At 37.7% G+C, this 25,975-nt stretch overlaps 1 protein-coding gene across 1 annotated transcript in view; it reads right to left on the reverse strand.

The window, feature by feature from the left end:
* Positions 1 to 13,715, reverse strand: part of LOC140239412 (uncharacterized) — a 32,370-nt gene extending 18,655 nt beyond the window's left edge. Inside the window, exon 1 of the mRNA XM_072319255.1 lies at positions 13,322 to 13,715. Within this exon, the coding sequence (XP_072175356.1) occupies positions 13,322 to 13,451 (130 nt within the window). The 5' untranslated portion in view covers positions 13,452 to 13,715. The remainder of the gene's footprint in view (positions 1 to 13,321) is intronic.
* Positions 13,716 to 25,975: the final 12,260 nt, after the last annotated feature.

Here is a 25,975-nt window from a genome sequence, read left to right on the forward strand (position 1 = left end):
ACATGTAGTTAGAAATAGGTTCAGCCCAAAAGGGAAAACAAAAAAGACAGTAAACTGTCATAATAAAGACACAGAGAGTCATGTTTTCTGTCACTTCAGTGTGGGATCATCCTTGAAGTAGTCTTCCAAAGAGGCCAGTCGATATTTTACAAATACCTGAGTATGCACAAGTGTAATTATGTATATCCTCCCTAGTCACAATTATAGTTACTCTCCTGTCAGTAGATTGCAACCTACAAGTTACAAGTGCATATTAAGTCCCTCGTTTGCTGTCAACAATTTCACGCTGTCATTTCCTTTACGACTGTACCATTCACTTTTTCTGAAAAATGATTGTCATTTCTGTGCAGCTGTATTCTTGAACTGGCATCAACCACTTTCGTTTATGGTCACAGAGTGTTGTATAAAACAAATAGTGAATGGCCTTTACTTATGGTAAATGCAACTTGGATCAATTAGATCTTGCATGCATCACATCTTTCACCTGGTGTGCGAAATCATGTACTACCGCACTCGTGACCGTTCACTGTTTATGATAATGTGAAATATTAAAGAGGAATGCAGTGATTTTGACAGGTCTCTTGTCACTACTTGAGGTACAGAGCATAAGTGAGTCTGGACAAACAGACTAGTCACTCCAAGCCCATAAACTACCCAAGCAGTCAGACTCACTCAAGTTTTTATTGGCTATCATTGCTCACAATTTTTATTGGCATATCAGCTCAAACAGGTCAATGACAAGCTACAGGTCCAGGGGGCATAGAAATGATTCTTTTTCAACTGTGTGGAATGGGAGAGATTAAAAGAAAATAATCATAAATACCCAGTGTCTGTGGGCAGCCATAAATATTGCAGTATTAGCCATGATTAACTACACATCAAAAGTCATCCCCCTTATATTTGACTGTATAAACAAATGCTGATGGACAGTCACAATATACATAGACAAGAAAATTTGACATAAAAAGGAATATTTGCAATGAAATCAAACTCCAAGAAATTCTAACTAACTTCAGTTTTGGCACAACTGATACACAGTAGTTTGCAAACTTTTCAGAGGAATAATTTGCTACTTGTTTATAGCATTGTTGACGATGGAATGTCAAATTGGACTGTTCCAGGCTGTTGGGTAGTTTTGATTGATGGTATCGCAAACCTTTTCTGTTCAGATGACAGTTCTATCCTGCATGTATAGACAGTACTCTTTCGGGTAGCGTATCCCATCGTCTCCTGTCTATACCTGCTCGGCAGTTATGAATCGCTCTGTTTAACTCATTGAAATTTTGACATTCCATTTTATTTCAGGCGTTTCTGTGTAGCGTGACAGCATTTATTTCTTCTACATTCTTTTCTTGTATTTGATTTGGAAGGTTTTTCAGAAATCATTGTCATGAATGACACCAATGTCACAGAAATGTCTGCATACAGGCAAGCGTGCATGGCGATGTGCTTGTGTGTGTCCTGTGTAGGCCCTATATGTGTGTTTCCCTTTATCATGCCTACATGCCCTGATGTAACTTTCCTTTTTGTTTGTTCTTTTAATGTATTTTTTTTTTTGGGGGGGGGGGGGGGTATCGTCATCAATATTTGTCAATCATTATCAAGCAGACATATGCAGTGAGACATATGACTTTTGATATTAAAGGGATGGTACAGTATTGGTGGAGATGAGAATTGGGCTTTTAACGTTTTGCAAGAAAACACTTATGATATACAGATCATACCATTTTAAGAGGAATTCAAAGTTTATTTGATGAAAATCGGGTTTGGAATGACTGAAACATCCAAAAACAAAGTAAAACAAAGCGATTGTAATAAAGTGTGGGTCCCACACTTTATTAGATTCGCTCTTTTTTTGATATCTCAGCCATTTCAAAACCAATTTTTATCAAATAAACGTTCAATTCCTCACAGAATTACATGCTCTTTCATATTTCATAAGAGGTTTCTCATTATTTCACCAAAACATGTTAGAAACATGAAATTAGGTCTCAACCAAAACTGTATGATCCCTTTAAAGTCTTTGTGAGGTGTTTCCATTTTGAACGAGCGATGTCACACAGTTGTATAGAGACATGGTTGAATTGTATCCCATAATGACGTACGAGATCGGTGACAATGAATTGTGAGGGTATAGCATTCCTACTACATAACAGGAAGCATATTACATGCATATTGGCTGTTTCGGCACACACCACTCTAATGAGTGTTGATAAAGTCCTACAGCGAGATGTTAAAGGGACTGTACAGTACTGGTTGAGGTGGAGATTCAGGTTTATAACATTCCTAAGTGAGATTATGAGAAACCTCTTATGAAATATGAAAGAGCATGTAATCTTAAGAAGGATTCAACATTTATTTGATGAAAATTGGTTTTCAAATGGCCAAGATATCCAAAAAAGTGATAATAATAAAAGGCGACAGGCCACGCCTGTTATTAGGATCTCTTTGTTTCATCTTGTTTTGGGATATCTCAGCCATTTCAAAACCGATTTTCATCAAATAAACTTTTTATACCTAGCTTAGAATTGCATGCTCTTTGACATCTCATAGAGTTGTTTCTGAATATCTCGCAAAACGTTTAAAGCTAAATCCTCACCTCAACCAGATGATGATGATGATGATGATGATGAAACAGCAGATCTGTACAGTCCCTTTAAAAGGGCAAAGCACTTTGTACAACCGTTGTCATTGCACATGGACAGTGTCTATGCACATCTGGTGTCAGGTTAAGCCCTTCTGACCATGAACAAACAAAAGGATCATGTTCTATTCTATAACGAGCGAGCGGTAACTTGAAACATTGTCTGTCTATCCTATCCTTGGAGGCTGAACTAAACAGGCATCACATCGGGCCGAACAATAGTGTGTATTTTCTCTGTGCATCCATGTACAATGAAAAATCAAATCCGTCACGAATTATATTCACAGGACAAAGTTAACATTCCCAGGACATATCCTAAATTAGGATTTTTGTTTAATCAGGCCCTATATTGTGATAGAATATCATTCTTAGTGTTGTAAATCTCATTCTGCTTAGAACACTTTGCTCCTTTTGAGTTTCGAAATTTGAACTGAAACCTTTGTCCCCTTCATCATGCCTAGCCTGTAGAACTTACAAGATTTGGCTGCTTGCTCCCAACAGACTACAGAAGGAATTACCAAACACTTTGAATCCCTCATAGTATGCTTCACGAACTATCTTCCCGGTCAGGAGTATCTCCTGGTCTATAGTTTGGTCTCCTCCCTGGAAATAACTTTGACCCTGCCAACAGGTGCAACCACATCGGGGCCCACTAGCGAATGACGTAAACCGGAATGTCTGTCCCTGTGTCAGATGCTGGATTTGATTAAGTCATGATCCAGTCATATCGTGGTTTTCCAAGAAATATGGAGGACAGACGGGAGAATTTCTCCGATGCAGCTCGTCTCCCCTTTCCTACACAGATGCTCAGCCAGCCGACGTTGGAAACTCCTCGGTAATCAACGAGGAATGATATCTTGGAAATCTTCTCCTTGTCGGTCGAATCCTGCCTACCCCATCTGCTCCCAGAGCTTTGCAGTCTCTACATCCTACCTGGACCTCTACCCCTCCCCTCCGATCCCTCCCTCCTCATGGTGTCACTCAATCCAGCTCATTAATGCATGCCCATATCAACATCCCCATTTCATTAAGGTTTTTATCATCACCAGTCTCTGATCACATGTTTCACCTTACACCTTCTAGGAACACATTCAAAGATTCAGTCCGTCCAAAACCAGACAAATATAATTCCAGGAGGGTCAAATATAGATAATCGAGTTTGCTTGTTTTATTTTGTTTGTTTGTTTGTTTGTTTGTTATTCTTTTTTGTCTTTTTTCCGAAGTCACACATCTGGATTAGCATCAAGAGCAATCGTTTATGATAAAGAATAGAGACAATTTGATGGTGTTCTAAAAATTTTCAGTGTGTACAAATTTACTGGTAAGTTTGATAGATAAGATATAAGTTTCCATGCCTAATCATTTACGACTATATTTTATGAGTGACATTTGAATTTAAACCAACAAAATTAGAAACATAGGTTTATATGATATCCTATCCTTCCATCTCAAAATATGTGTAAATATGTAGTGTTACATTGTGTTAGCAGATGAGATTAGAGATAAGCAGATTTACATCTTCAAAGGCTGAAATGAATTTAGTGATACATTGTATTAACTGCAAGTTGTTAATATTAGCTCAAGGGCAAGTCCTGAATCAATTTCTCTCATACACAGAGAGCAGTAATAACATACTATCCCTTTTCCAAATAATCAGTTGGTACAGACCCAGTCGAGCTGAGGGCTAGCCCATAAGCCCCCATCAACCATTACAGGGGTGATAATCACCCTAATTGCCGCCGTAATCAAACGGTAATTACAGTAAACCCTGCCACTGCGATGACAGCAACTCTACAGAGCATTTGAAAGAGAGAGAGAGAGACCGCAGAGCTCGCTGAAGGCATAGAGCATTCCTCCCCCTTTTCCCTTTTTCCCCTGACTCAATCAGTTAGCTGACCACTGCTGGACATTAGTTTTAGTGGCGATTAGTCTTGACTTGTCCCAGAGAATCTTGTTTAGCCTGTGGCTTGGAATATGTCCAAAGCGTCACATCTCATCACCAATGGTCAGACAAGAAATCTTAGCATCTATTCATCCCATCTATCCCCGTCACCCCCTCCCCCCCCCCCCCACCTATCCCAGGCACCACTTTGCGAAGTATTGTTTTGCACCTTGGGACTGCATCTCCAAAATGTTGAAGATGCCTCTGTACTATTCTTGGGGTCAGTTCCAAGTTTCAAAACAACAGTGTTGTTGACCTGTCGGTAGGTGTCAAGTGACATTAAATTTAGTTAGGCTTGAATCATACACTTTCTGTTGCGGTTAAATCATAACGCTGGTCAAACCTCCGCATGGGTTTTATTACTGTTGTCATTGGAGTTTATCCTTTATTTTCTTTATTTGTTTTTTTGGTGTTTTTTTTTTTTTGGTGTTTTTTTTTTTTTTTTCATTTGGGGATGAGGGTTGTTGTCTGCTCAAGCTGGTAAAGCTTATGGCCAGAAAGTTACTGTTGACAAACAACACTGCCACTTTCTTGCAGTTTGCCTGTTAAATATCATTGTGTGTGTAAAAAAAAAAAAAAGTGCACTTTTTATTTGCAACCATTGCTAAAAATAGGTCATTTAATTTGCTTCCTAGTATCAAATAATCTTATAAGTTCAGATTTTCTGTTAATCTTCTGAAAAATAAAATATAAGTGTTAAATTTGACATTTCCTCAGCTATTATCATTTATTGGTAGCATTCCTTGAAAATGTTTCACAATACTTACTGTACAAGTAAAAAAATAAACCTTTACCCAGTTCTAAATGTTAAAGTAGAACCTTAATGACACAGAGGGTACTGAAAGATGTGGAAGTGTTGGTTTTCAGCATGAGCACCAAATGAGTGTGAGTGTGTCTTCGTCCTCTTTGCAGCACAAACTGTTAAAATCATCACATCTACTGATACCGAGTCTAAAAAAAAACTGGTCAAACTGAAACGTAAAATGGAATTACCACCTTTTTGGATGTGGATGTATCATAGAGGAAAAAAAATCAAGGCAAGCTGACAATGGTAATAATCAGTTTGATTCCTCAAAAATGCAGCATCAATTGTAGTCTCAAATAAACGAAACCGATATAGAAGCAAATAATAGATTTTGACATTGTTCACAGTCATCGAAGCAATCACTGTTAGGCTCTGCAATGATTGCAATTCTTGCGAAATCAGACTTAAGAAGAACAGGAAGTGAAATAGATAGCACAATATCTGTGTTCAAAATGCGAATGAAATTTGAAGCTTGCATTCTCAGAACTCCATACTGCTGTGTGCAGATCGGATGTGTGATAAATTTTGTAGGGTTTTGATATGAGAGTGATTTCCCCTTTAAAAAACCAGGCAGCGTGACGATACTGTGGAGTGGGAAGGCTGGCCTGACTTGGATATACTCAAGTATCCCAGTAATGAATTATAAACAGCTTTATCACAGATTTAATAACACAAACAGCCGAAAAATCGCGTTTGGAGTCGACTGTGACCGATGAGCGGTCACTTTTGACTCACATACCGGTTTTCGTTGACGGGCACTATTCATGGTTTTCGAATGTACCCCAGTCAGAATGAAGAATTATTCTATTGGACAACCCAGGTTTCCCTACTAGTACTTTTAATCCGTTGAGGACGGGCTGATTTTGCTACAACACGCATTTCCCATAGACCCTTGCCCGAGTATACTCGGGACTCGTCCTCAATAGGTTACAGGCAGTCAAGACCTGTGAAAAGGAGCTCTAAGAGATCATTGCTATTCCCATTGACCAACTATATATGTGTTACGGGAGAGTAACCACCAGCAAGTGGCCAAAGGAGGTGTGACTTGGACGAATGTCAACAGAGAGACAGAGATAGGAAGAGATACAGATGAGCTGTGAACGTCAATGGGGTTCCCAAAGCATGGCCATTTAACCGCTACTTCCTCTGTCGCAATCTTCCTTAGATTAGGGGACTGGGCCATCCGTGGCAAAATTAGTTGTAGGAGGAATCGCACGCAAGATGAATGAAAAGTGAAAATCAGGAATGTCATAAACTGAAAGTGAATTTGACATTTTATAATAAAATATTGCATGATAAAAAGCAGCAAACAAAAAGGACCTCATTTGTATTTGTAGCATTTCTTTTTCTTTTTCTTTTTTAATGGGGGAGCTCAATTTAGGAGATATTCATTACAACAATTTAGAAAATTTATAATCTTTCCTCTCTGAAAGCAGTTTGGTATAACGTAATTTCCTCTTTGAGCAGGTGTCATAATACATCACTGGACTTCATACTGGAGTTTATCAATACTGTATAGGATGGATCAAATCTATAGCAGCTTCATGGGTAGGTCTAGAAACAAGTCCATCATTTTCATTTTATGGAAGGGTATTTTATTAGTCCAGAACAGAAGTGGGCTCCTTATAGATCATGAAGAGAGTTTTTAGATATCTATTTTAATAACAACAGTCCAGTGTTCAATATGACATCAACTTGGTGCTGTAGACCCTATGAACTTGAGGTGAGTGAAATCTTAAATGGCATTGGAGTTGAATGCATGGTGTATGTGTCTTAAAGGCATAATTTACCATTTGCAGATGAAAGCATTAGTGCTTTAAAATAGTTCTAAAATGTGAGGTAGGGATAGAAACAACCACTGTCAAAATTTGAATCCATATAATCGATGTTCAGTGTTGTTAAATACACAAAATATGAACAATAGTTATAATAAAAATGTTTCCAGACTAAACCGTATACAGTTACGGTTTACTGAGAAAAACCCTGATATCTCCTTATATTTTAGGTTTTATTGCAAATAGTTCATATGGTAGGATGTTTTATGATACAACAGACCTACACATATGCATCAAATGTGATATCTTGAACATTTTTTAAATCACTGCTCCCAAAGGTAAACTGGACCTTTAACCCATTGAGGACGAGTTCCGAGTATACTAGGGCAGGTGTCTATGGGAAATGCCTGTTATAGCAAAATCAGTCCTTCCTCATGATCATTACTCTCCAATATCTCTCCAAATTTGTTTTGTTTGTTTTTTTTTAAAAGAATGACTGACCCTGTAATATCTATATCACTGATTCCATTAGGGATTATTTTCCCACCGAATTGGTGTAGATTTCCCTTTCATGGAGAAAAAATACCTCAGATTCACATGGGGGAATGACAAGTTCTATCCGAAAAGCTTCTTACAAAACTGGAAAAAGACAAACAAACAAGCTGATGCAGTGTCATTGGTTCCATCGCAACCGGTCTGTTTACGTTTCCGCAGGAAATTGTGCCGGTTGTTAAATACCTTTGGGGATGTACCTTCTCTGTGAAGCTTTCCAGAAATCCAACATTTCACAAGGGGAGGGTGCGTTTCAGGAAATAATATATCCTGCTACTTTAGAGGTCACTCGCTGAATAAGGCAGTAAGTTAATGCAAGTTTTTTTTTTTTTTTTTTACGTCAGCAATAGAGTAACCAGAAGAGTGGAAGTGGAGAGTGCAATCGGATGCTAGAAAGTAGTGAAAGTGTGACAACTGGATGTCATATGATTTAAGTACTTCTGTGTGTTCACAGAGCTAATGTTTACCCTTTATTAGCCCAGGAAACCAAGAGCTCTATAGTTTGTTCCAGCTATTTAATGGGCATTTGATTAATGCTCCCCCAACTTGAACTCATCATAAGTTAGAGAGCAGGCCACTGATGTCACAATGCCTAGTCCAATGGTAAGGTCATGATGACACAATAGAGGATTAGGCAATTTATATTTAACCCCCCCCCCCCCCTCCTTGATTCACAAAGAAAGCACTCCAGTTAACATGCTAGTCAGTGATAAAACACCAAAAGAGTCATATATCTGATGCTGAATCCATGTCATCATATGAGATATCTAATGGAAGAGTATTGATATAAACATCATTGAACTGAGCAAAATGCTAAACAGAATGATAAAGTATATGTGAAACAGCAGTATGATTGCATGTGGTCTATCTATGCCATCAGAAGAAAAAAATAAATTGCAAAAAAAAAAATGTTGGGTGACATATCTGTCACTTACTGACAACATACATGGTCATTGCTGAATAGTGTAACAAGTGGTCAGTGTGGTTACTGCCCACTTATACTATAGAATGAATAGTCAAAAGTATTTAGGGCATAGTCCCCTCATTCACACTCCCTAATATCAACCTTCACTGATGCTTGGCTTGTCATACTTAATTCTGCATGCAGTCATTTAATTGATTGCACTGATTGCAAGAAATGACATAGCACCATTGGAATGTTTGACATCTCCATCACAAATATCACCCTCGGGAATCCTGTTGTACTGACCAAGTTCAGCTCCATTTCCACTTATTTCTTTTTTCTCATCATTCCAGAGGTTTGTTCAAAAGCATCAGCCTGTGACCTAGGGGTCTGACCCAAACTCCAAAAACAACACTTGTACAAGTGCGTGGGTGTTGGAAGTGAAGGGGGTCACCTTCCATGTATGGAGAACTAAGGTGAATTCCCAGAATTACCTGTTTCTTGCTGTAAGTTTGTTTGTTTGTTCCTTTTCAAGAAATGTCTAGATTTCCAGGAGAAAGCAGCCCTTTTGGACATTGATTTGGCAAATTATATTCGGAGGAGGGCAGTGAAAGAGACATGGTCAGTCACTTTCCTGGTATAAAAGGATAAGAAAACCCACAAGGACCATGAGGTGGTAATCAAAAGGAATAAAGGAAATGTTATCAAAGTGTGTGTATTTTCTTCTTTTTCACGTGGGCGAAGTTGGTGTTTAGTTTAACCTTTTTTGTGCCAGGGATTTTGGACAGTGCGTACAATGTTATGGGGTTTTGTGTCAATCAGCACTCAGAACATATAAAGGGTTAAACTGGCTACACTATGTCATCGAGAGAATTTGACCTATTCCAAAGCAAGTAATAATAGAAGACCTTTTTGCATTCACGATCGCTCTGCTTCACACTTGCAGGCGGAAGACAGTCGAGATAGTTTTTAATCGCTGCATCATCTCGTTCAGTCGCGCAGCTGCAGCACTAATCTGTGTTTGGGCGGAATGGTTTTGCAGTCAATCCTGAAAACTTCCTCTTATGAGATTATCACAGAATTCTGCTTCTTTTTCGTGGTAGTCTGTCCTATCTCTCTCTCTCTCTCTCTCTCTTTATCTCTCTTTCTCTTTCAAAATGATGTCATAATGTAATCATCCTCATTGCTACAAATGTAAAAGAATAAAATCTGATTTTCCAAGGATCATTAGTATCTCGTCATCAGCTCATTTTTTGCCAAGTCGTTACATGAGGCTGTTGCTTGTGTTCTTAATTCAATCCTTGCGATGCGAGCTAGACTAATAATCTTCAAGCAATGTATGCCTCGCATCCTCCATTCGTACATAGAAGTGATGGTGCAATGTTTTGCCCATTAATCAGTTGGTAGATTGAGTGTGAATCAATGATAAGCAATCTGCTGATAACCTCATTTGATTTCAAGCACTAATGGAATGACATTAGGATGATAAAGAGTATGTCTATCCCCATATTTTTGTTTAATAATATAGATCCTGATACGCACTTATTGATTTGAAAATAATTAGAAGTTGAGGGATGACATTTGTCCATTGAAGTAGTTCCAAGTATACTCGGACAGGTGTCTATAGGAAATATGTGTCAAAATTAAATCAGTTCATCCTCAAGTGGTTAAGCATAAATTTATTCCTTTAGGCATATCCATTCTTCATACAAATTGTAGTTAATGATTTACTGATCTTCCTGAGCTGAATGAGAGTTTACTTTTGCATCCTTTGATCATGGGAGTAACGCATCATATCATAATAATAGATTTTCATTTCAACATATTATTTTGTGTGTAATTGTTTAAATGTTCATAGTATTCTCCATGATTACTGTGAACAAACTGAATATTGTATTGTAGCCTTTGGGTCATTTGGGATATTCTGTGGTTGAAATAATTTCTCATCTGAGAATGAAAGTATTTGTCTTTGTTTACTATTGAAAAATCTGGTTCTTTACCAGATGTTAGTCAAACATTGCCAGTACTTTTCTGCTGTTTGCTGTCTGTGTAGCACATTTTGGAGTGGTTGCCAAAATTGCTCTGACTTTGAGAGAGAACACTTTAACCTTGGAACAAGTGGATTTAATGTTTATTTGATCAAAATGTTTCCCAAGCTAGATCACAGAGGGCTTAAAGGTGCACACTTGTTAATGTCTAAAACATAAACCTGATTTTGTTGTTGTTGTTTTGTTTTGTTACATTGTTTGTTTTCACGCAGGAATCTGCGATGACCTAAACTGGAAACTGGTCTGCTTCTTTTTATTTCAAGACTAGGCTCATAGAAAGTATGTGATGCTTTTAGGCTAATTATTCTTCACTTCTGTACTTTTTGGATTATCACATTTCAATTTATAATATCAACTTATGATGAGTGTTTTGAAAGTGGTATATAAGTTTGTCAAAGTTTAAACTGAGACAAGTCATTAATGCAATAATATGGCTGTGGACATGAGACATTAAGGGACTCAGAGAATTCCTAGAAGATGGAAACATATCAGGTAATCTAGTGAGTGCAAGCACACATTAGCAGCAAGATGTTAGGAATTGTTGAGTGCAATTGTGTCATGTGTAATGTGTGTCATTCTTTGTGAATTAAGATATAATGTTCCTTGGCAGAGAAGACTATAAATTTCCCCTTTAAAAGGCACAGGGACTACCTCACATCACTGTACAAGGTTGTTCCACAAAGTCAGAGTCTTTCTTCTCAAGAGTTAAAACCTTCTTTTGGGGGTAATGCCATTAGACAAATCCTTCTACTTGTATTATGACGGCTGATCACCCACTCACCTCATTTGCCTCCCCCCCCCCCCCTTGTGTTTTACATGTACAAGTAAATGTTCATTTGGGTACAGTAGTCAGTAGCTAGCTATGGTTTGTGTGGGCTACAGAGTTCAAGACCTATTTGCTGTGATTGCGCCAGCAGCTGCTACGTTGAGACAGGCATGATTTTCCCCCGCAAAACCTAATAAGACGTCCAGAGCCTGGAGAAAAATCAGGGACCGCGCCAGTGATGACGACATGTGCCACCTCACGCTGTCAAGAATCGCAGTCAGCCAAGAATAGCCCGGTGACTGCATGCACTTGCCCTCGTCTACCATGTCACAACACCTTGCAATTTGTATAATGCCGCCGACACAATATCTTTATCTGTTGTGTATTGATACCGGAGTGAATTCCTTCATTCATGACAGGCTCAACGATGACAAGTGAACCTTGCATGTGCCCGCGGGGGTCATTGTGTAAATACTCGTGACCTGGACGAGCGTGTTGGTGTGTGGGTATGTGTTTGTGTGTGTTACAGAAGATGCTCGAATGAAGGGAATGATATGAATGAGGTCTTTTCAGTTCTAGCAGTATCCAAATGCCAAAGCTGTCTGGCTTTCATCGTCGTTGCCCAAAGCTCTTGTCTTTTTTCATGACACCACAATTTTACATTTTTTCATTGTTTTTAAATCAATTTAGCATATTTGCTATGCAGAATAATTGTACAGTATACTGCACTGCTCTATGGTATAGCATGGAATATATTAGAGAAAAACGAAAATTGAAATGTTATGCGATTTAACAATGTTAACCTATTGATGACGAGTATCGAGTATACTCGGGCAAGTGTCTATGGGCGTACCGAATATACTTGGGCAATTATCTATAGGAAATGCATGCTGTAGCAAAATCAGCCCATCCTCAATGGGTTAAGAAGTCTAATTTCACAAATACAACCTCAGCGAACAAATTGGGTCATGATATAACATTCTCTGTACTGGTAGCCCCATCTTGATATATGCACTCAGCCATTAGGGTACTGTACAAGCTGAAATATTCGCATACAGATATTTTCGAGAATTGCTATTTTCGCATGTTGTTAATTTCGCGGTTGCGAGGGTCTAACTGAACTTACTTATTTGCGCATTGTTATTTTCGCGGTTCAAAGGCGATTCGCGAAATTCGCGAAAATAAAACCACTGCGAAAATTTCAGCTTGTACAGTAACCTATTTGTGTCGTTATGTTTCTTTCTCATGTCATGGATGTAGTTTAAAAAATACCATCTTTCTTGCTCTCAACTTATGATATTGTTGTATCTTATTCATTTGGCCATGTTTTAATCAACTGTTCAAAAATGATATGAAGACTATAGAACTGTATGCTCTGTAATGAAGGTTAGCAAAGCTCTAGTCTAGTGACACAGAAAGTTGGTTAAACTTATTGTCATGTTATACTCTGCCTTGCATTCATAACTTTTGAATTGATGTTTACTTGAAAGTAAATTAAAAGTTTTTGCATTGTGGGTAAACATGAGTCTTGAACATCTGGGTACCGTTTCATGAAAGTTGTCAGCGCTGACAAGTTGTCAGTCTGAATTGATGAAACAACCCCCTGATGAGAAAGAAACATAGTATGTGCCGTATCAAATCCTGTTGACTTTATCTGCAAATTGTCACAGCTTGCTGGTATTGATAACCATAATGTATGTTTTAAATAGATATAAGGCTGTTGTCAGTTTCCATTGATTCCAATCAGAATGAATTCCTGCAAATAATCCGTGTAAACATACATATTCATGTGTGTGTGTGTGTGTGAGTGTGTGTTTGAAATTGCGAATTGACCATAGGAACAACTCAAAAACAAAAAAAAAAGAAGGAAAAAAAGTTCACTCACCATAGTCAGCATCACACATGTACTGCTGGGGGTGTTTCTGACGGGCACACTGGCACCCGAGGACCTTTGATGAACGGAAATCCAATAAAAACATGGCCACGAGCATCCCCAAGACTAAGTGCAGATCCATCGTAGCAGTCCGTCTGATCACTGACCCCTACAAAGTGAAGTCCAAGTCCAAGACTGCAGTTTTCGCTTCCTTCAGTTTTATGTTATGCACAGTAACACCTAATGGCTGCTACAGGCTACCACCAATCTCCTTCACGGAATGGAATTGATCCTTGCAAGGAGATTTCACCGTCATGTGAAAGACAAAGTGACAGTGAAGAAAAATAAGAACTATCATCAATTAATTCATCAAGCTTTGGTGGAAGGACTAGGTAAGTATTCCCTCAGGAAGAAGAATCTCCTGCAACAATTTAATTTGCCAGTCAGATCCTGGCTCTGTGTCAAATAGAGACTTTGATGCTCACTGCCGTACGGCTACAGAACAATTGGTGTCATTCTCGAGAGCCGCAAATGCTTTATATTCAGTCAAGAGCAAGTGGGGTATTGTAAATTTCCTCTCAGATGTTTAGCGGCAGGAGCTGGCACGTGGATACGACTGCGTTGCGACATTCTTGTTTATATCCCTCTCTTCAGCATACTTTGCAACGATAACACGCTCGATCTGTGCACACACAATCTCCTCATAGGCACACAAGCAGGGACGATATATGTGTAAGTGCTGTAGCACACATGCACATGCTTCTGTGTGTATATTGGTGTGTGTGTGTGTGTATGTGTGTTTAGCTCCACACGTGTAGGTAAGAGATTCACGCTATCTACATTCTCTTCACTCATGCATAGTGGAACAATCACTCCACATGATGTCACTAGCTGACAATACCATATAAGGTAGTGTGGGTGGGGCCAAGTAAGTGTAGTGTGTGTTTGTGCAGACCAATCAGTCAAGCGCAGTGCTGAAGTTCTCCTCACAGCTGTGAGGCCACACCCCTTTCCTGTCAGGCAGTGGGTGATTATTGGCTTATTGTTGTTCCAGTAGATTGCCGTAGCAGAGCTTATACCCAAATTAAGATGATAATATCTGATTGGTTTATGCACTTCCTGAATGAAGTCCCTACAGTGAGCAGTGTTCTCTTAACAGTAGGGAGAATCTGTCAGTTTACTGTCAGTGCCGATTGTTCTTTTCATTTCAAGGGAAGGCATTATCAAGATAATAATACACAAGATTAAAGATTTGTATTTCCTCAGTATATTTCAATAGTCATAGAGCTGTGTGTTACAGTGAAATCACATTAGATTTCTGTTGTGATGTCCAAGTAAAGAAGAAACTTTCATCAGGAATGATGGTGTCTATTTTAGTGCATTAACTCCTCCTTGTTTCTTGGTCAAACATATGTGAATATTTATTCACAATAATTGCTAGGGTAAAATCAGAATAAACAATTAGTTTGCAGCAAGATCTCAGAATTTCCCAGCGGCAGAATAACAAATAGAAAGTCGGATGATGACCTTTGTTGTGAAGCTGTGAAAATAGCACATTCCAATGTCTAATTCAAAAATATGAAGGGGATTCAAAATGAAAAATGAAAGTAATATTTGCAACTATTTTTCCCAGCTGTTATATCTTACCATCCTGTCTAAACTTAAAAGCTAATTCAACAGGTTAGTTGTTGCATTGTACTCACAAATCAAAATGTAAGAATGTTTGTAATATGTAATATGATCTTGTTATCAAGTTTAATGTATGTGTTTGCAATGTTATCCTTTTTTTTTTAATGTTGATGGATGCATTTGTATTTGTCATTGGACCAACTGAAGAGCAGCCCTTGGATGAAATGGGTTTCATGCCCCCCCCCCCCCCAAAAAAAAAAGTGACATGTAATGAAATGAAATGAAATGAAATGAAATGAAATGAAATGAAATGAAATGGAACAGAACAGAATAAATTGTGAAATGAAACGAAATGGAACAGAACAGAATAAATTGTGAAATGAAACGAAATGGAACAGAACAGAATAAATTGTGAAATGAAACGAAATGGAACAGAACAGAATAAATTGTGAAATGAAACGAAATGAAATGCTGCTTTTTTTTTTTCTCTCTCTCTCTTTTTTACCACAGGAGCTTACATCCCAAGCTACTACAAGCCTACTTTTTTTTTGTATTTTTCATGCACCCCAAATGTTTCACATGTTAAGATATAAAATTTCTGGGTGCATCCTTTTCGAGTTACTTTTATTGATTACATGCTAACCTATAGTTCATCTATACCTAATATGTTTGATCTGGTACATTGTTAAGAAATGTGCTTCCCTGCCACCAGTTGTTTGCTGGGATGAGTGACTTCAGATCTTACAATATAAGCTGTCAGCATCACTTTGCAAAATTCTGAAACAGCTCAGGCATTTTTCCCTGAACATAAATCAAATTTCAGAAGACATTGATTCCTTATCATTCATAGAGTCAGTCAATTCTTGCATGAGCAGTAAAACAAATTGAATAATCAAATTACAGTTTCTGTAACCTGATCACAATTTTTTTATCCATTTAAAAGTGACTTGCATTATTCATTCATAAGGTATTTTTCTTTTTTCTTGTTAGCGCCTTTTGCAAAATGAAATTGTAAGTGTCACTGGCACTGTGACCTCCAGGCATTTTGACTAGCTTTAGTGCCTCAAATATGAAAATAACTGCTGTGGCAGTAATCTCCATAAGGGAGAGGGATGGGAGACAGTTATATCAGGAAATCAAGTGATTCGGGGGGGGGGGGTAACACAGCATGGAGTGGTGATAGATTTTCCGATTTGCTTCATTTCTTTGCATATTCTGTACTTGGGTGCTTCTCTGCAAACTTTCTACTTTGGATTTTTAGCTATCCTTCAAATATGCCTTGAGTCTAGCAATGTTCGTGACACAGAACGCCCGAGTGCCATCTTTGTTCCTGTCACTAGCTGTTACTTTCAACGAGGGAACCCGCAACCCGTTTTGACCTCCCCCGTGACATTCTTTGCTCACTTCCTGAATATCTCTACGCCTAGGAATTTTCGAGATAATTAGCAAATTTGAGAGTGTGTGTTTTTTCCCTCATTCTTTCCTTTGCATCTTTCCTCTCCCCCCGCTTCAAAATTTGTTTTACGCCAAGCAAAAGGTATGACACGAGTGTCAGAGGTGCTGAGTGTGTGTATTTGAGTGAACAAGTGACTTTGCACTTTCCGCCGCAGGATTTGTTAACTAGATGTCAACACCTCTGTGTTGGGGTCACCATAGTCACTGATTTGCTGATATATTTCAGGAATTTCTGAAGTGTCACATGCAAAAATGAAACTCCTCAAGAGACACAGATGTTGTTTTTTTATCCTTCTTCTTTTTCACACATTCACTGTATATTTTTCTTAATTAAGTTTAAGATCTTGTGATTCTCTCTCTCTCTCTCTAACAAAAAAAAAAGACTCAGTTTTAAGGCAATGAATGAAACATATATTTTATTTTTTTCCTTCTTTTGTACCGAAGATAATGTGTTGTAGTGTTTGCGTTATTTCTTCTGCACATTAGGAACCAAAAACACATAAATCCATGATTTATATTCTCAAAATGCCAAACAACTGCAAGACTTGGAATCTCTGCCCTATTAAGTCAATGTTACACTTTACTACAATGATGAAATGACAAATCCTTCAGTAGTAGCTCAATCTTTTTTATGGAGGAAAAAATACTTTTAGAAACTGTTGACTCTTTACACATGATAACCTCTGGGCTTCTGCTTAAAGTTCTTGAACAGTTTAGAATTTTGCAGTCAGTTGGCTGCAAGGAAGTGCCCCCATCTTGTTTTTTGACGGGATGTATGGATGAAATTTTCAAATGTTCATCATGGCTAGGAATGAAAACGTACTATCATAGGATTTTCAGTCATTGACCCATAACAACTTGTTTTCAAGATAAATTTAACTGATGATATTTTGGTCTTGTCAAAAATAGATTGCAAGATTTCATTGCATGTTTGTTTTGAGATAATATGATTTAAACAATAGGATGGAATAGTTTCCCACCTTACTGTTTTGTCCTATCTATATCCTTTTCCTCAATTAATGTGTACATTGTATTTGGTTCTGTGTATTTCTACTTGCATGTGCTCCTACTATGATACCCTTTTACTTTGAACTGTCAATAATTTATAGAGTGGCCTACATTCTTTCAAGTTTTACTTTTGAATGGGCCTCTCCTTTCCAACACTGCAGTATTTTTTTTTTCAAACAGTTTGATGTACGATTGTAGGTTCAGCACTTGCTTCTTTTTCTTTTCTACCTTCAAATGTACTGTGTGTTCATATATTTTGTGGTATATTGCTTCTTGTAATTAGTGCATTTGATACAATTAATGTGATAGTGGTCATAAAATCTGGCTTGCATTGAATTAACAAAAGGCAAACACAAGGGCCACACTGATAGTAACTTAACCCATGGCCTATGGCATCTTGGTGTGTACTGTATTACAATGTAAGTCCACAGGCTTCTCAGAATCTTACAGAGAACCAGTTAAAACCTTGATTTATCAATGCACATGTATCTGGATTGGAATCACCCTTTCCATACAAATTTTTGTACCGAGTGGGAATACCTGTGAAGCAGTTCATAATACCTTTAAGGAGAAGCCAACCAAATCATGACAGATTAAAAAAAAAAAAAAGATCATGTCCTTGTGCCTGTTTATTTACATTTTTATGTGTGCAGTGCAGGCAAACAGAATATTTGCATTATGTCCAAATATTCTGGTGCATGTTTTATCTCAGATCAGCAAGATTCTTCATACTTCATTGCTTTTGACACATTTATAGATGTGGAAGATTTCAGGGGGAAAAAGTGAAAAGAGATGGAAAAGGATTGCAGCCCCAAGGAAGAATTTCAGTTCCGGAAACTTTAGCTGGATCTTCTCACTCAAATAGATGTAAGGCCCAGAGAAGGAAATAGTAACAAATCAGTTTGCTTGATGGGTAGCCTACTTGATAGCAGTCTACGGGTGCATTTATCAACTCACACCTGCCACAGAATTAAGTTTTTCTAAAAACTTTCAGGAAGTTTTGGACAGTTAATAAATGCAGAACTGTTTTGATTATGCGGTTAGAAACATGTTTCTGAAACACCAAAATTAGTGCAATCGCAAATGTGTTTCCGAAGAGTTGATGAAAGCAAGGTCATTTTGAAAAGTGTTAATAGCTCTGACCTGCCCGCGCTGACCACCGCCATGTGCACATCTCTGCTCCGCAAGTCAAATTGCGCAATGGAGCTTCGCAGTGACAAGGCCTCCCAACCGACTCATGACAGAGTTGATAAATTCAACAACTTGAGAAACACAATCCGAAAGGCGTATGCAAACGCGCTTTGATTGAGGGTATTGAAACACATTTCAGGCATGGGAGAGTTGATAAACACAGCCTATGTCTGTTTGTAGAGCCTTTTACACTACCACTTAAAGATTTTACTTTTCAATGAGAAATATTGGATGATTTTTAATGTTACTAATGTTTGCTGTGACATTTGTAATAGTGCCATTCTCAATCGCGATAATTTGTTGACCAAACTGCACATGCCCAAAATCTACCAAAATAATGACCCTTGCCTTGTGTTGTGCTCTATTGCAATGTTTGTTTTGAATGATGAGATGAAAAAATCTCAAGATTATACGCTGATGCGCTATTTAGAGAGATTTGAATGTCCACACTGGCAAAAATCTAATGATTTCGATCATGATTCAAATTTCGAAATTTATATCCTTGGGTCAGTATGATTGAATCCCACTACTGATTGTGTATCACTTCAAGTCTTTACACTGAGTGCAAGTCCACTTCAAGTCTTTACACTGAGTGCAAGTCCATTTCAAGTCTTTATACCGAGTGCAAGTCTATTTTGAGTCTTAACACTGAGTGCAAGTCCATTTCAAGTCTCTGTACAGAGTGCAAGTCCATTAAAAATATGGTTCCAAGTGGCTTCATCCAGTATGAGTGGGGAATACAACATGTTTTTCTTTTTTACTTTTTGTTCTACCTGTACATCCGGCCAAAGTCTCCAGAGAAGTATGAATCGAGACTGTGCAAAATCTGGTAACAAAAGATTGTTATCAGTTCTCTGTGTCTTTTCAGAAGATTGTGATAAAGAAAGTAGGCCTACTTGTCATTTCTGCATTTCTGTGAAATAGATGATGTCCATAGATACAATTCCAAGATTTCTGTCAGCAATAGGTATAAACTTGTTACTGTCTTTAATTCAGAGAATGCCCAAAACAAGTGTGATTATATCTATATTAGGTGAAGCTTCATCTTCTTCAAGTTGGAATGAGGTATCAACATCATGTTGTTTGTGTGTCTTAAAAATATGTGTTTTTACTGATATAATTATCTGTCTTAAAATAGCTTATAGCAGGTATTGTATACTGTACAGTATTCTGAACATGGCTGCATGCTTTAATGAGTTAAATTCTTTATTTTGTATGTGGTTAATAGATACAATGTATGCATGTTTTCATTTTTTATTTGGTATCATATTGTTCATCCCATGTTACCAATAAATCAGTTGTTACCACGCTTTATTGGTAATGTGGTGATTTCACTCATCATTACATAGACATTTAACTTTTCATTTCAAATCCAACTTGGTGTGATAGTGTATGTAACCCATGCAGGATTATGATCTTGATTTTGCATCACACACCAATAAGAATAAAGGTGTGCACATTAACACTACTACCCATGGCAACAGCCAGCCTTGTAAGGAACAAGAGAACAGTTTACCCTAATTTGTTCATTCGTATACCTTAGTAAAGCTGATCTGACTCATTCAGGAAAGCTCAGAGCTCACTTGGTTCCAATCAATGTCACCCTGGTACCTCTGTAGTCATTCGGGCTTGTACATCATTTTTAAAAAGCATGGATTTACCACTCATTATTTCCTTTTTTGTCTAAAAACTACAGGTATACTGCACTTTTTCAATTAATATTCCTGTTGTCTATGTCCATGTGACGAAAGGTACACATTTTCCATGAGATTTTCTTGAAAACTGTCTTGAATGTTCCTCCGACATTAGTGGGGCCGGCCTTTAATTTCTGGAAGAGTGTTTGTCTTTCCGTAGTGTGGCAGCTGCCATACTATCACGTAGAAACCAAGCACATTATCTCATGAACTGATCTGTTTTTGTCACTAGCTCTCGATCGCCTGACATCTTCCATTTGTCTGGACTCTGCCCATTTCTCAAGTGCATTATTGTTATTATTTTTTTCAGATAATAATTCATTGAGGCAGCTGCCTTACCCCTTCCCCCTCTTTATTGACCTTGGCTAAGAATTTGTCACTGTGGAGAATCTAAAAATTGCACAAATTGTATCAAATCTCTACTGCCACAGTATAAATATGTCAGACAATTGATTGATATCTAACCATCAAATTCTACACAACCTCAGCGGTTTTGGTCTGGGAAAACATAGATATATGAAGATTGGATTCAGAAAAATCATACTACAAATCTTAACTCAAAGACTCCTATCTTTATGCAATTATTTTCAAATATAGCTCCCATTTTCAACTTCTGTGGAGTTCATTTTGATAAGAAAAATGATTATTGATTATTCTTATATTGAAAGTGGACAGATATATTATATGACTATGAATGACAGAACTGCTAGCAATGTTTCAGTGGCAACAGTGCCATAAAAAAATAAAACATCTTTTTGAAGAAAAAGTGTCCGAATTTGGTTGCTTTGTAAATAGAGCTCTTTTTTTTTTTTTTTTTGTATTGACATAAAATAATTTGATAGTAATTGAATTCTCATTTGTCTTTTAAGTAATTTCTTGCTTCTACTCAATCACCACAGTTATCTTCTTTTTCAAATATTGTCTACTGACCAATAAGGAAAGACATGGAATTTCTGGCATGAAAATAGTGATGGTCTCCCAATATCAAACTTGGAGTTTTGCTAATATACTTCTCTCTACAGACATCAACCTCCACTATTTGATTTCAAATGGGTGATTAATGATGCTGAATTTGGAATGTTAAACACATAAAAGAATAAAACCTACAAAGGATGACAGCACACAAAAATAACCTGTCTGACTTTGGTTTTCCTGGCCAAATGTTGTCATACATATTTCTCGTATCATAAAGATGCGATTTGCCTTTGTACAAATTGTGTCGTCTTTAATTTCTATCTATCCTCATGTAGCAGCACAAACATCTGCACTGAATTTGGATGGGAATGCGCTACCTTCAAAACTACCAATGGGGAGTTATTCTTTCACTTTTGAAAGGGTCATGGTACCTTTTTTTCCTGACAAACCAATAGTTTGACTGACGAATTGACCAGAACCGTGGCTTGCTGCCAAGGGTCAAACGTGGGGACCAAGGCAGCGCCAAAGAAGAGTATTCTTCCACAAAGGAGCGTGGTGTAATTTCAGGAAGAATATTGAATCAAAACTTTAGAGGAGATAACAAAATGTATGGAATAGGAATGGTAATTGGCCTTTGAAATGAAGCATCCCACAGGAGTATCATTCCCTCTGTAAATAATACAAATATTAAAAGAGGAAGGGTTTGTGACTGGAAAATATGACTACTGAGGAGAATGGAAGTGAAAGGGGGAATGTGTTTTGACAGGGATTGTACCTGCTCTTCTGAAAATAACAGTTTTGATAGTGGGAAGACAGATCGTAAGAGAAATATTGAAAGAGAAGAGAAACAGAGAATATAAATGGGAAGGCATAGATTCTGTCTCTCCCCTCCCCTCTCCTCCCCCTCCTGTATCACACACACACACACACACACACACACACACACACACACACACACACACACACATGTATAAATAAATATGTGTCAGGTGTATAGAGTGTCTGAGAATTGTACTGTTGTTTGTCAGAACTTTCACTTTCCCTGTCTTCCATCCATTGTCCCATCCCACCCTTTATCATTGGTAGTCGCTCCACCCAATACCCCCTACTTGCTCCGCAAAGTGACCACATGTCAATGGAAAGGAATGCAGAAAATGTCAGGAATGTGAATGCTTGTATCTTCCTGGCATACTTCAGTGTAACCCACCCCTCCCATGGATATTCTACTAATGCTGTCTGGCAGTTATTTGTGTAACCATGAAATCACTGTCTGAAAATGCTCCCCTTGAATTAATATTTATGCCAATATAGTTTTTGATATTGGTATGTGTAAAATGTGGGTGGGTGTTTAGGTCAGGATTTAAGGTGAGCAGAAACCCTGGTTTATGACCTTGTTTTGCTGACATACCTCTCTTTATTTACTTGGTTATTTTTCTTAACAGACAGGTAATGTAGATGGAAAAATAACTTTGATACAATATCATTGTTTTGGTCTTCTTTTATTCCACTTTTGATTTATTGACAAAGTAGAAATGTGAGGTGCAAATTGTTGTAAACACTCCCTTTGTAGTGGGTTTAAAATGTCATAACTTCTCATTTCAATTTCAGGGTGTGTTTGACAAGATGTCTATCCAGATAAATAGGTGTGTGTTTTATTAGTTGATGCATTCATCATTTCGTCTTTTAGTTGACATATGCAGGCTCTTTGCATCATGCAGATTCATGGTATATACCTGACCTTTCCTTTTGAACTACTAGTGCAAAAATAAAATGGCTCTCTAGAACCATCATATAATTGATCATAAACATGTGCCAATGCACATGTTTATTCTTTTGTTTATTTTTGCTAAATATCATCCTTCACATGCTGAAAAAGATGGAATATAGGTTACTAGGCTTTAGAATGTCACTTTTTTTTTCAATTTTATGCATTTCTGCTCCTTTACAACGTAGAAAACTGCACTCTTTATGTGCTTCATCAGCTAAATTAGTGTTTGCCTTATTTTGTCATTTTGCTTGTATACCATTTTCGTACTTTTTATCTTTTATTCAGCTACATTTGAGCATTTGCAAAAATTCTTTTTTTTATATCATTACTCTTTGTGGTCTCCTGAAGAAACATTCTTTTCAAATATCAGTTGCCAATTTAATCTTCCTGTCAAATTTCTAATAGGTGGCATTTCTTAATAAAAGCTAGTTCTTGCATGCCGTCCCCCAATAAGGTGCAAGGCACTGCCAAGACATGTTTTTAATTCATGATAGGTGAATATTTCAGATGAAAAGACACAGCAACTCTTTAGACACCATCATCAACATACCTTGAATTGTCAACCACATTTCCAAAGGGAGGGATTAATTTGCACCATAGTGTACTAAACATGCATGGAATGCAATCTACACAGCACAAAAGACATGAAACAATTGCCTGACAGTAGAGTACCTAAGGAAAAATGGCACAGTCTTTTGTTACAGCTTTTGTTAGAACCAGGTGCAAGCATGCTTAGCAACAATAGCATTCTCTGATATTTGGGCCAGGTGAGGTTGTTTAGAACCTGTGTCCATGACGATGAATGGGTATGAGATACCCTATTGCATTGTTCTTATTTGAAATCAACACTCCACCACATGTTTATCCTTTTATGAATGTAGTCTGTAAAGGGTTAAGTCACTCTTTTTTAGTGCTCTATTCTGGTGCAACTCATATTTTTGTGAAATTCTAGGATGACAAATCACATAGGGTGACAAGTTTACTGAAAATAACATATAACGACAAGACCTTCTAAGACTTGTTCATGCTTCCTTTGTTTTCAGAGATATGAAAAAGCTCCTCATACTTTTGAAGTGAACACAAATTGGCATGGCCCATTTCTTTTTCCCTTTTTTTCTTTTAAGCATTGGTTCTTTTTTGGGGAACCGCTGTGAAAATACAACCCCTATCCTGGCCTGACATCTTTCTCTCTCTGAGTGTTGACGGAGGAAGAAGATACTTTTCACCTCCCGTGAATTAAGTGGAACTGGGTTAAGCCAGGGCTTTTAAGGGGGAGCTGGAAGATCCCCGCGTCCAATCCCGCTCCTAATCTCAGCCGACCGAAGGTCAAGCGAACCCCCAGCAAAGGAAGTTTGTTACTGTGAAGGGTTTCAGAATGTGATAATAACTCGTTTGCAAACGTATTTAAGAACATGTTTCGTGCTTATCAAAAATTGTTTGTAAGTCTGAAAGCAAGTAATAAACTTTTTATTCTCTTTAGATCATCTCTCATATTGTGTTTAGGTCAATTCTGGTCCAGAGGTGTTTTCTATTGGAGTTTCACTCAATACATGATACATGTGTGCGGTTGGAATGATTCGAATCTCAAGACATGTTTGAAAAGGCAATGCATAGCTTAAACATCGATCACTTCTACCAACGAACAGTGCACTCTTCTGTGGCATTAAAATACACTTGCGCACATGTTTATCAAGAGATCCGGGTTTGTCACATGACTTGACTGAAGTGTGGCTATACATTTGCATCTTGCATTAGGAAGACTCATTTCAGTGTGTGAACACCCGTGACTCAAAGTACAGTTTTAAAGAATGCATGTCAGGAACATGATCACAAATGAGAAAGTTTCACAGTCTGGAAGAATACTATGACATGGGAGGATGTGCGGGGTTGAATATGATGATACAGTGTATGTGGTAGAATCCAGTTCATTTGTACTTTACCCCCATTTTTGACGAGTCTTCCACAAAAAGTTGCAGAAAGTGTGGCTTACATTCTTTTTTCCAAACAAGTTTAAAGATGGAGATTTAAATGTTTTTGTTTGTTTGTTTGTTTTTGTGTGTGTGTTTTTTTAAACCATAAACAATGGCAACGTTACATGATTCTGGAAAGTGAATTTTAGTGTTTAATCCTTTGTGTGTTTTGAGTGCTGATTGGCCCAGTATTAAAACCCTATAGCATTGTGCACACTGTCAAAGTCCTTTATGCAGAAAGGGTTTAATCTGTTGAGGACGGATTGATTTTGCTAAAACACGCTTTTCCCAGAGACACCTGCCTGAGTATACTCCGAACTTGTCCTCAATGGGTTAACAATAATCACATTTCCAAAGTTGATTTTTATTCATTATATTAATAAGTGTTCTTGTAGTGATGAAATACATTTTAATGCTTTCATGCTACTGTGTGGTACTTTGATTTGATCGTCATCTTTTTTTCAAAGGCCTCCTTTGAAAGGAAGCTCCTAAGAAGAAAAAAAAAAATGTTTCAAATATCTCAAAGATATATCTTATCTAGTTATAATCAGTTATATCATCTGTAAACATAGTGTGCATATATTGATACTTCTGCATGCAGAAACCATGTTTGCTGACTTCATAATTGCATTTCCTTTGTGTGTGATTCTGTGTTTACTGTTTGCAGTGGATTGATTTATGTTATATGTGACAGCATCCAACCAACCTCTTTAATAAACAAAATGAATTTTCTCAGTTTTGCCAGCTAAATACATCTTCTGGGGTAGCTAGACTACTAGGAAACAGCTGGACTGCAAATTTCACTGTAGCACTGGGGAGGGATATCATTGTATGCATGTTTTTTGTGAATTGAGAAGGCCTACTCACCAGAAAGAATGCAGTGATGAATATGACCGAAATATGGGCCTTGTCGTTTTGGTGCCCACACTGTACATATGTCTCCACGCACCTGCTTGGTCAGAGGTGAATGCACTGCTGACTGGTGAGTGAAGAACATAGTGCCTGCTTTTTACGTGAAAGAAAGAAAGAAAGAGAA

The sequence above is a fragment of the Diadema setosum genome, chromosome 2 (genome assembly GCF_964275005.1).
Source record: "Diadema setosum chromosome 2, eeDiaSeto1, whole genome shotgun sequence".
Classification (NCBI taxonomy): domain Eukaryota; kingdom Metazoa; phylum Echinodermata; class Echinoidea; order Diadematoida; family Diadematidae; genus Diadema; species Diadema setosum.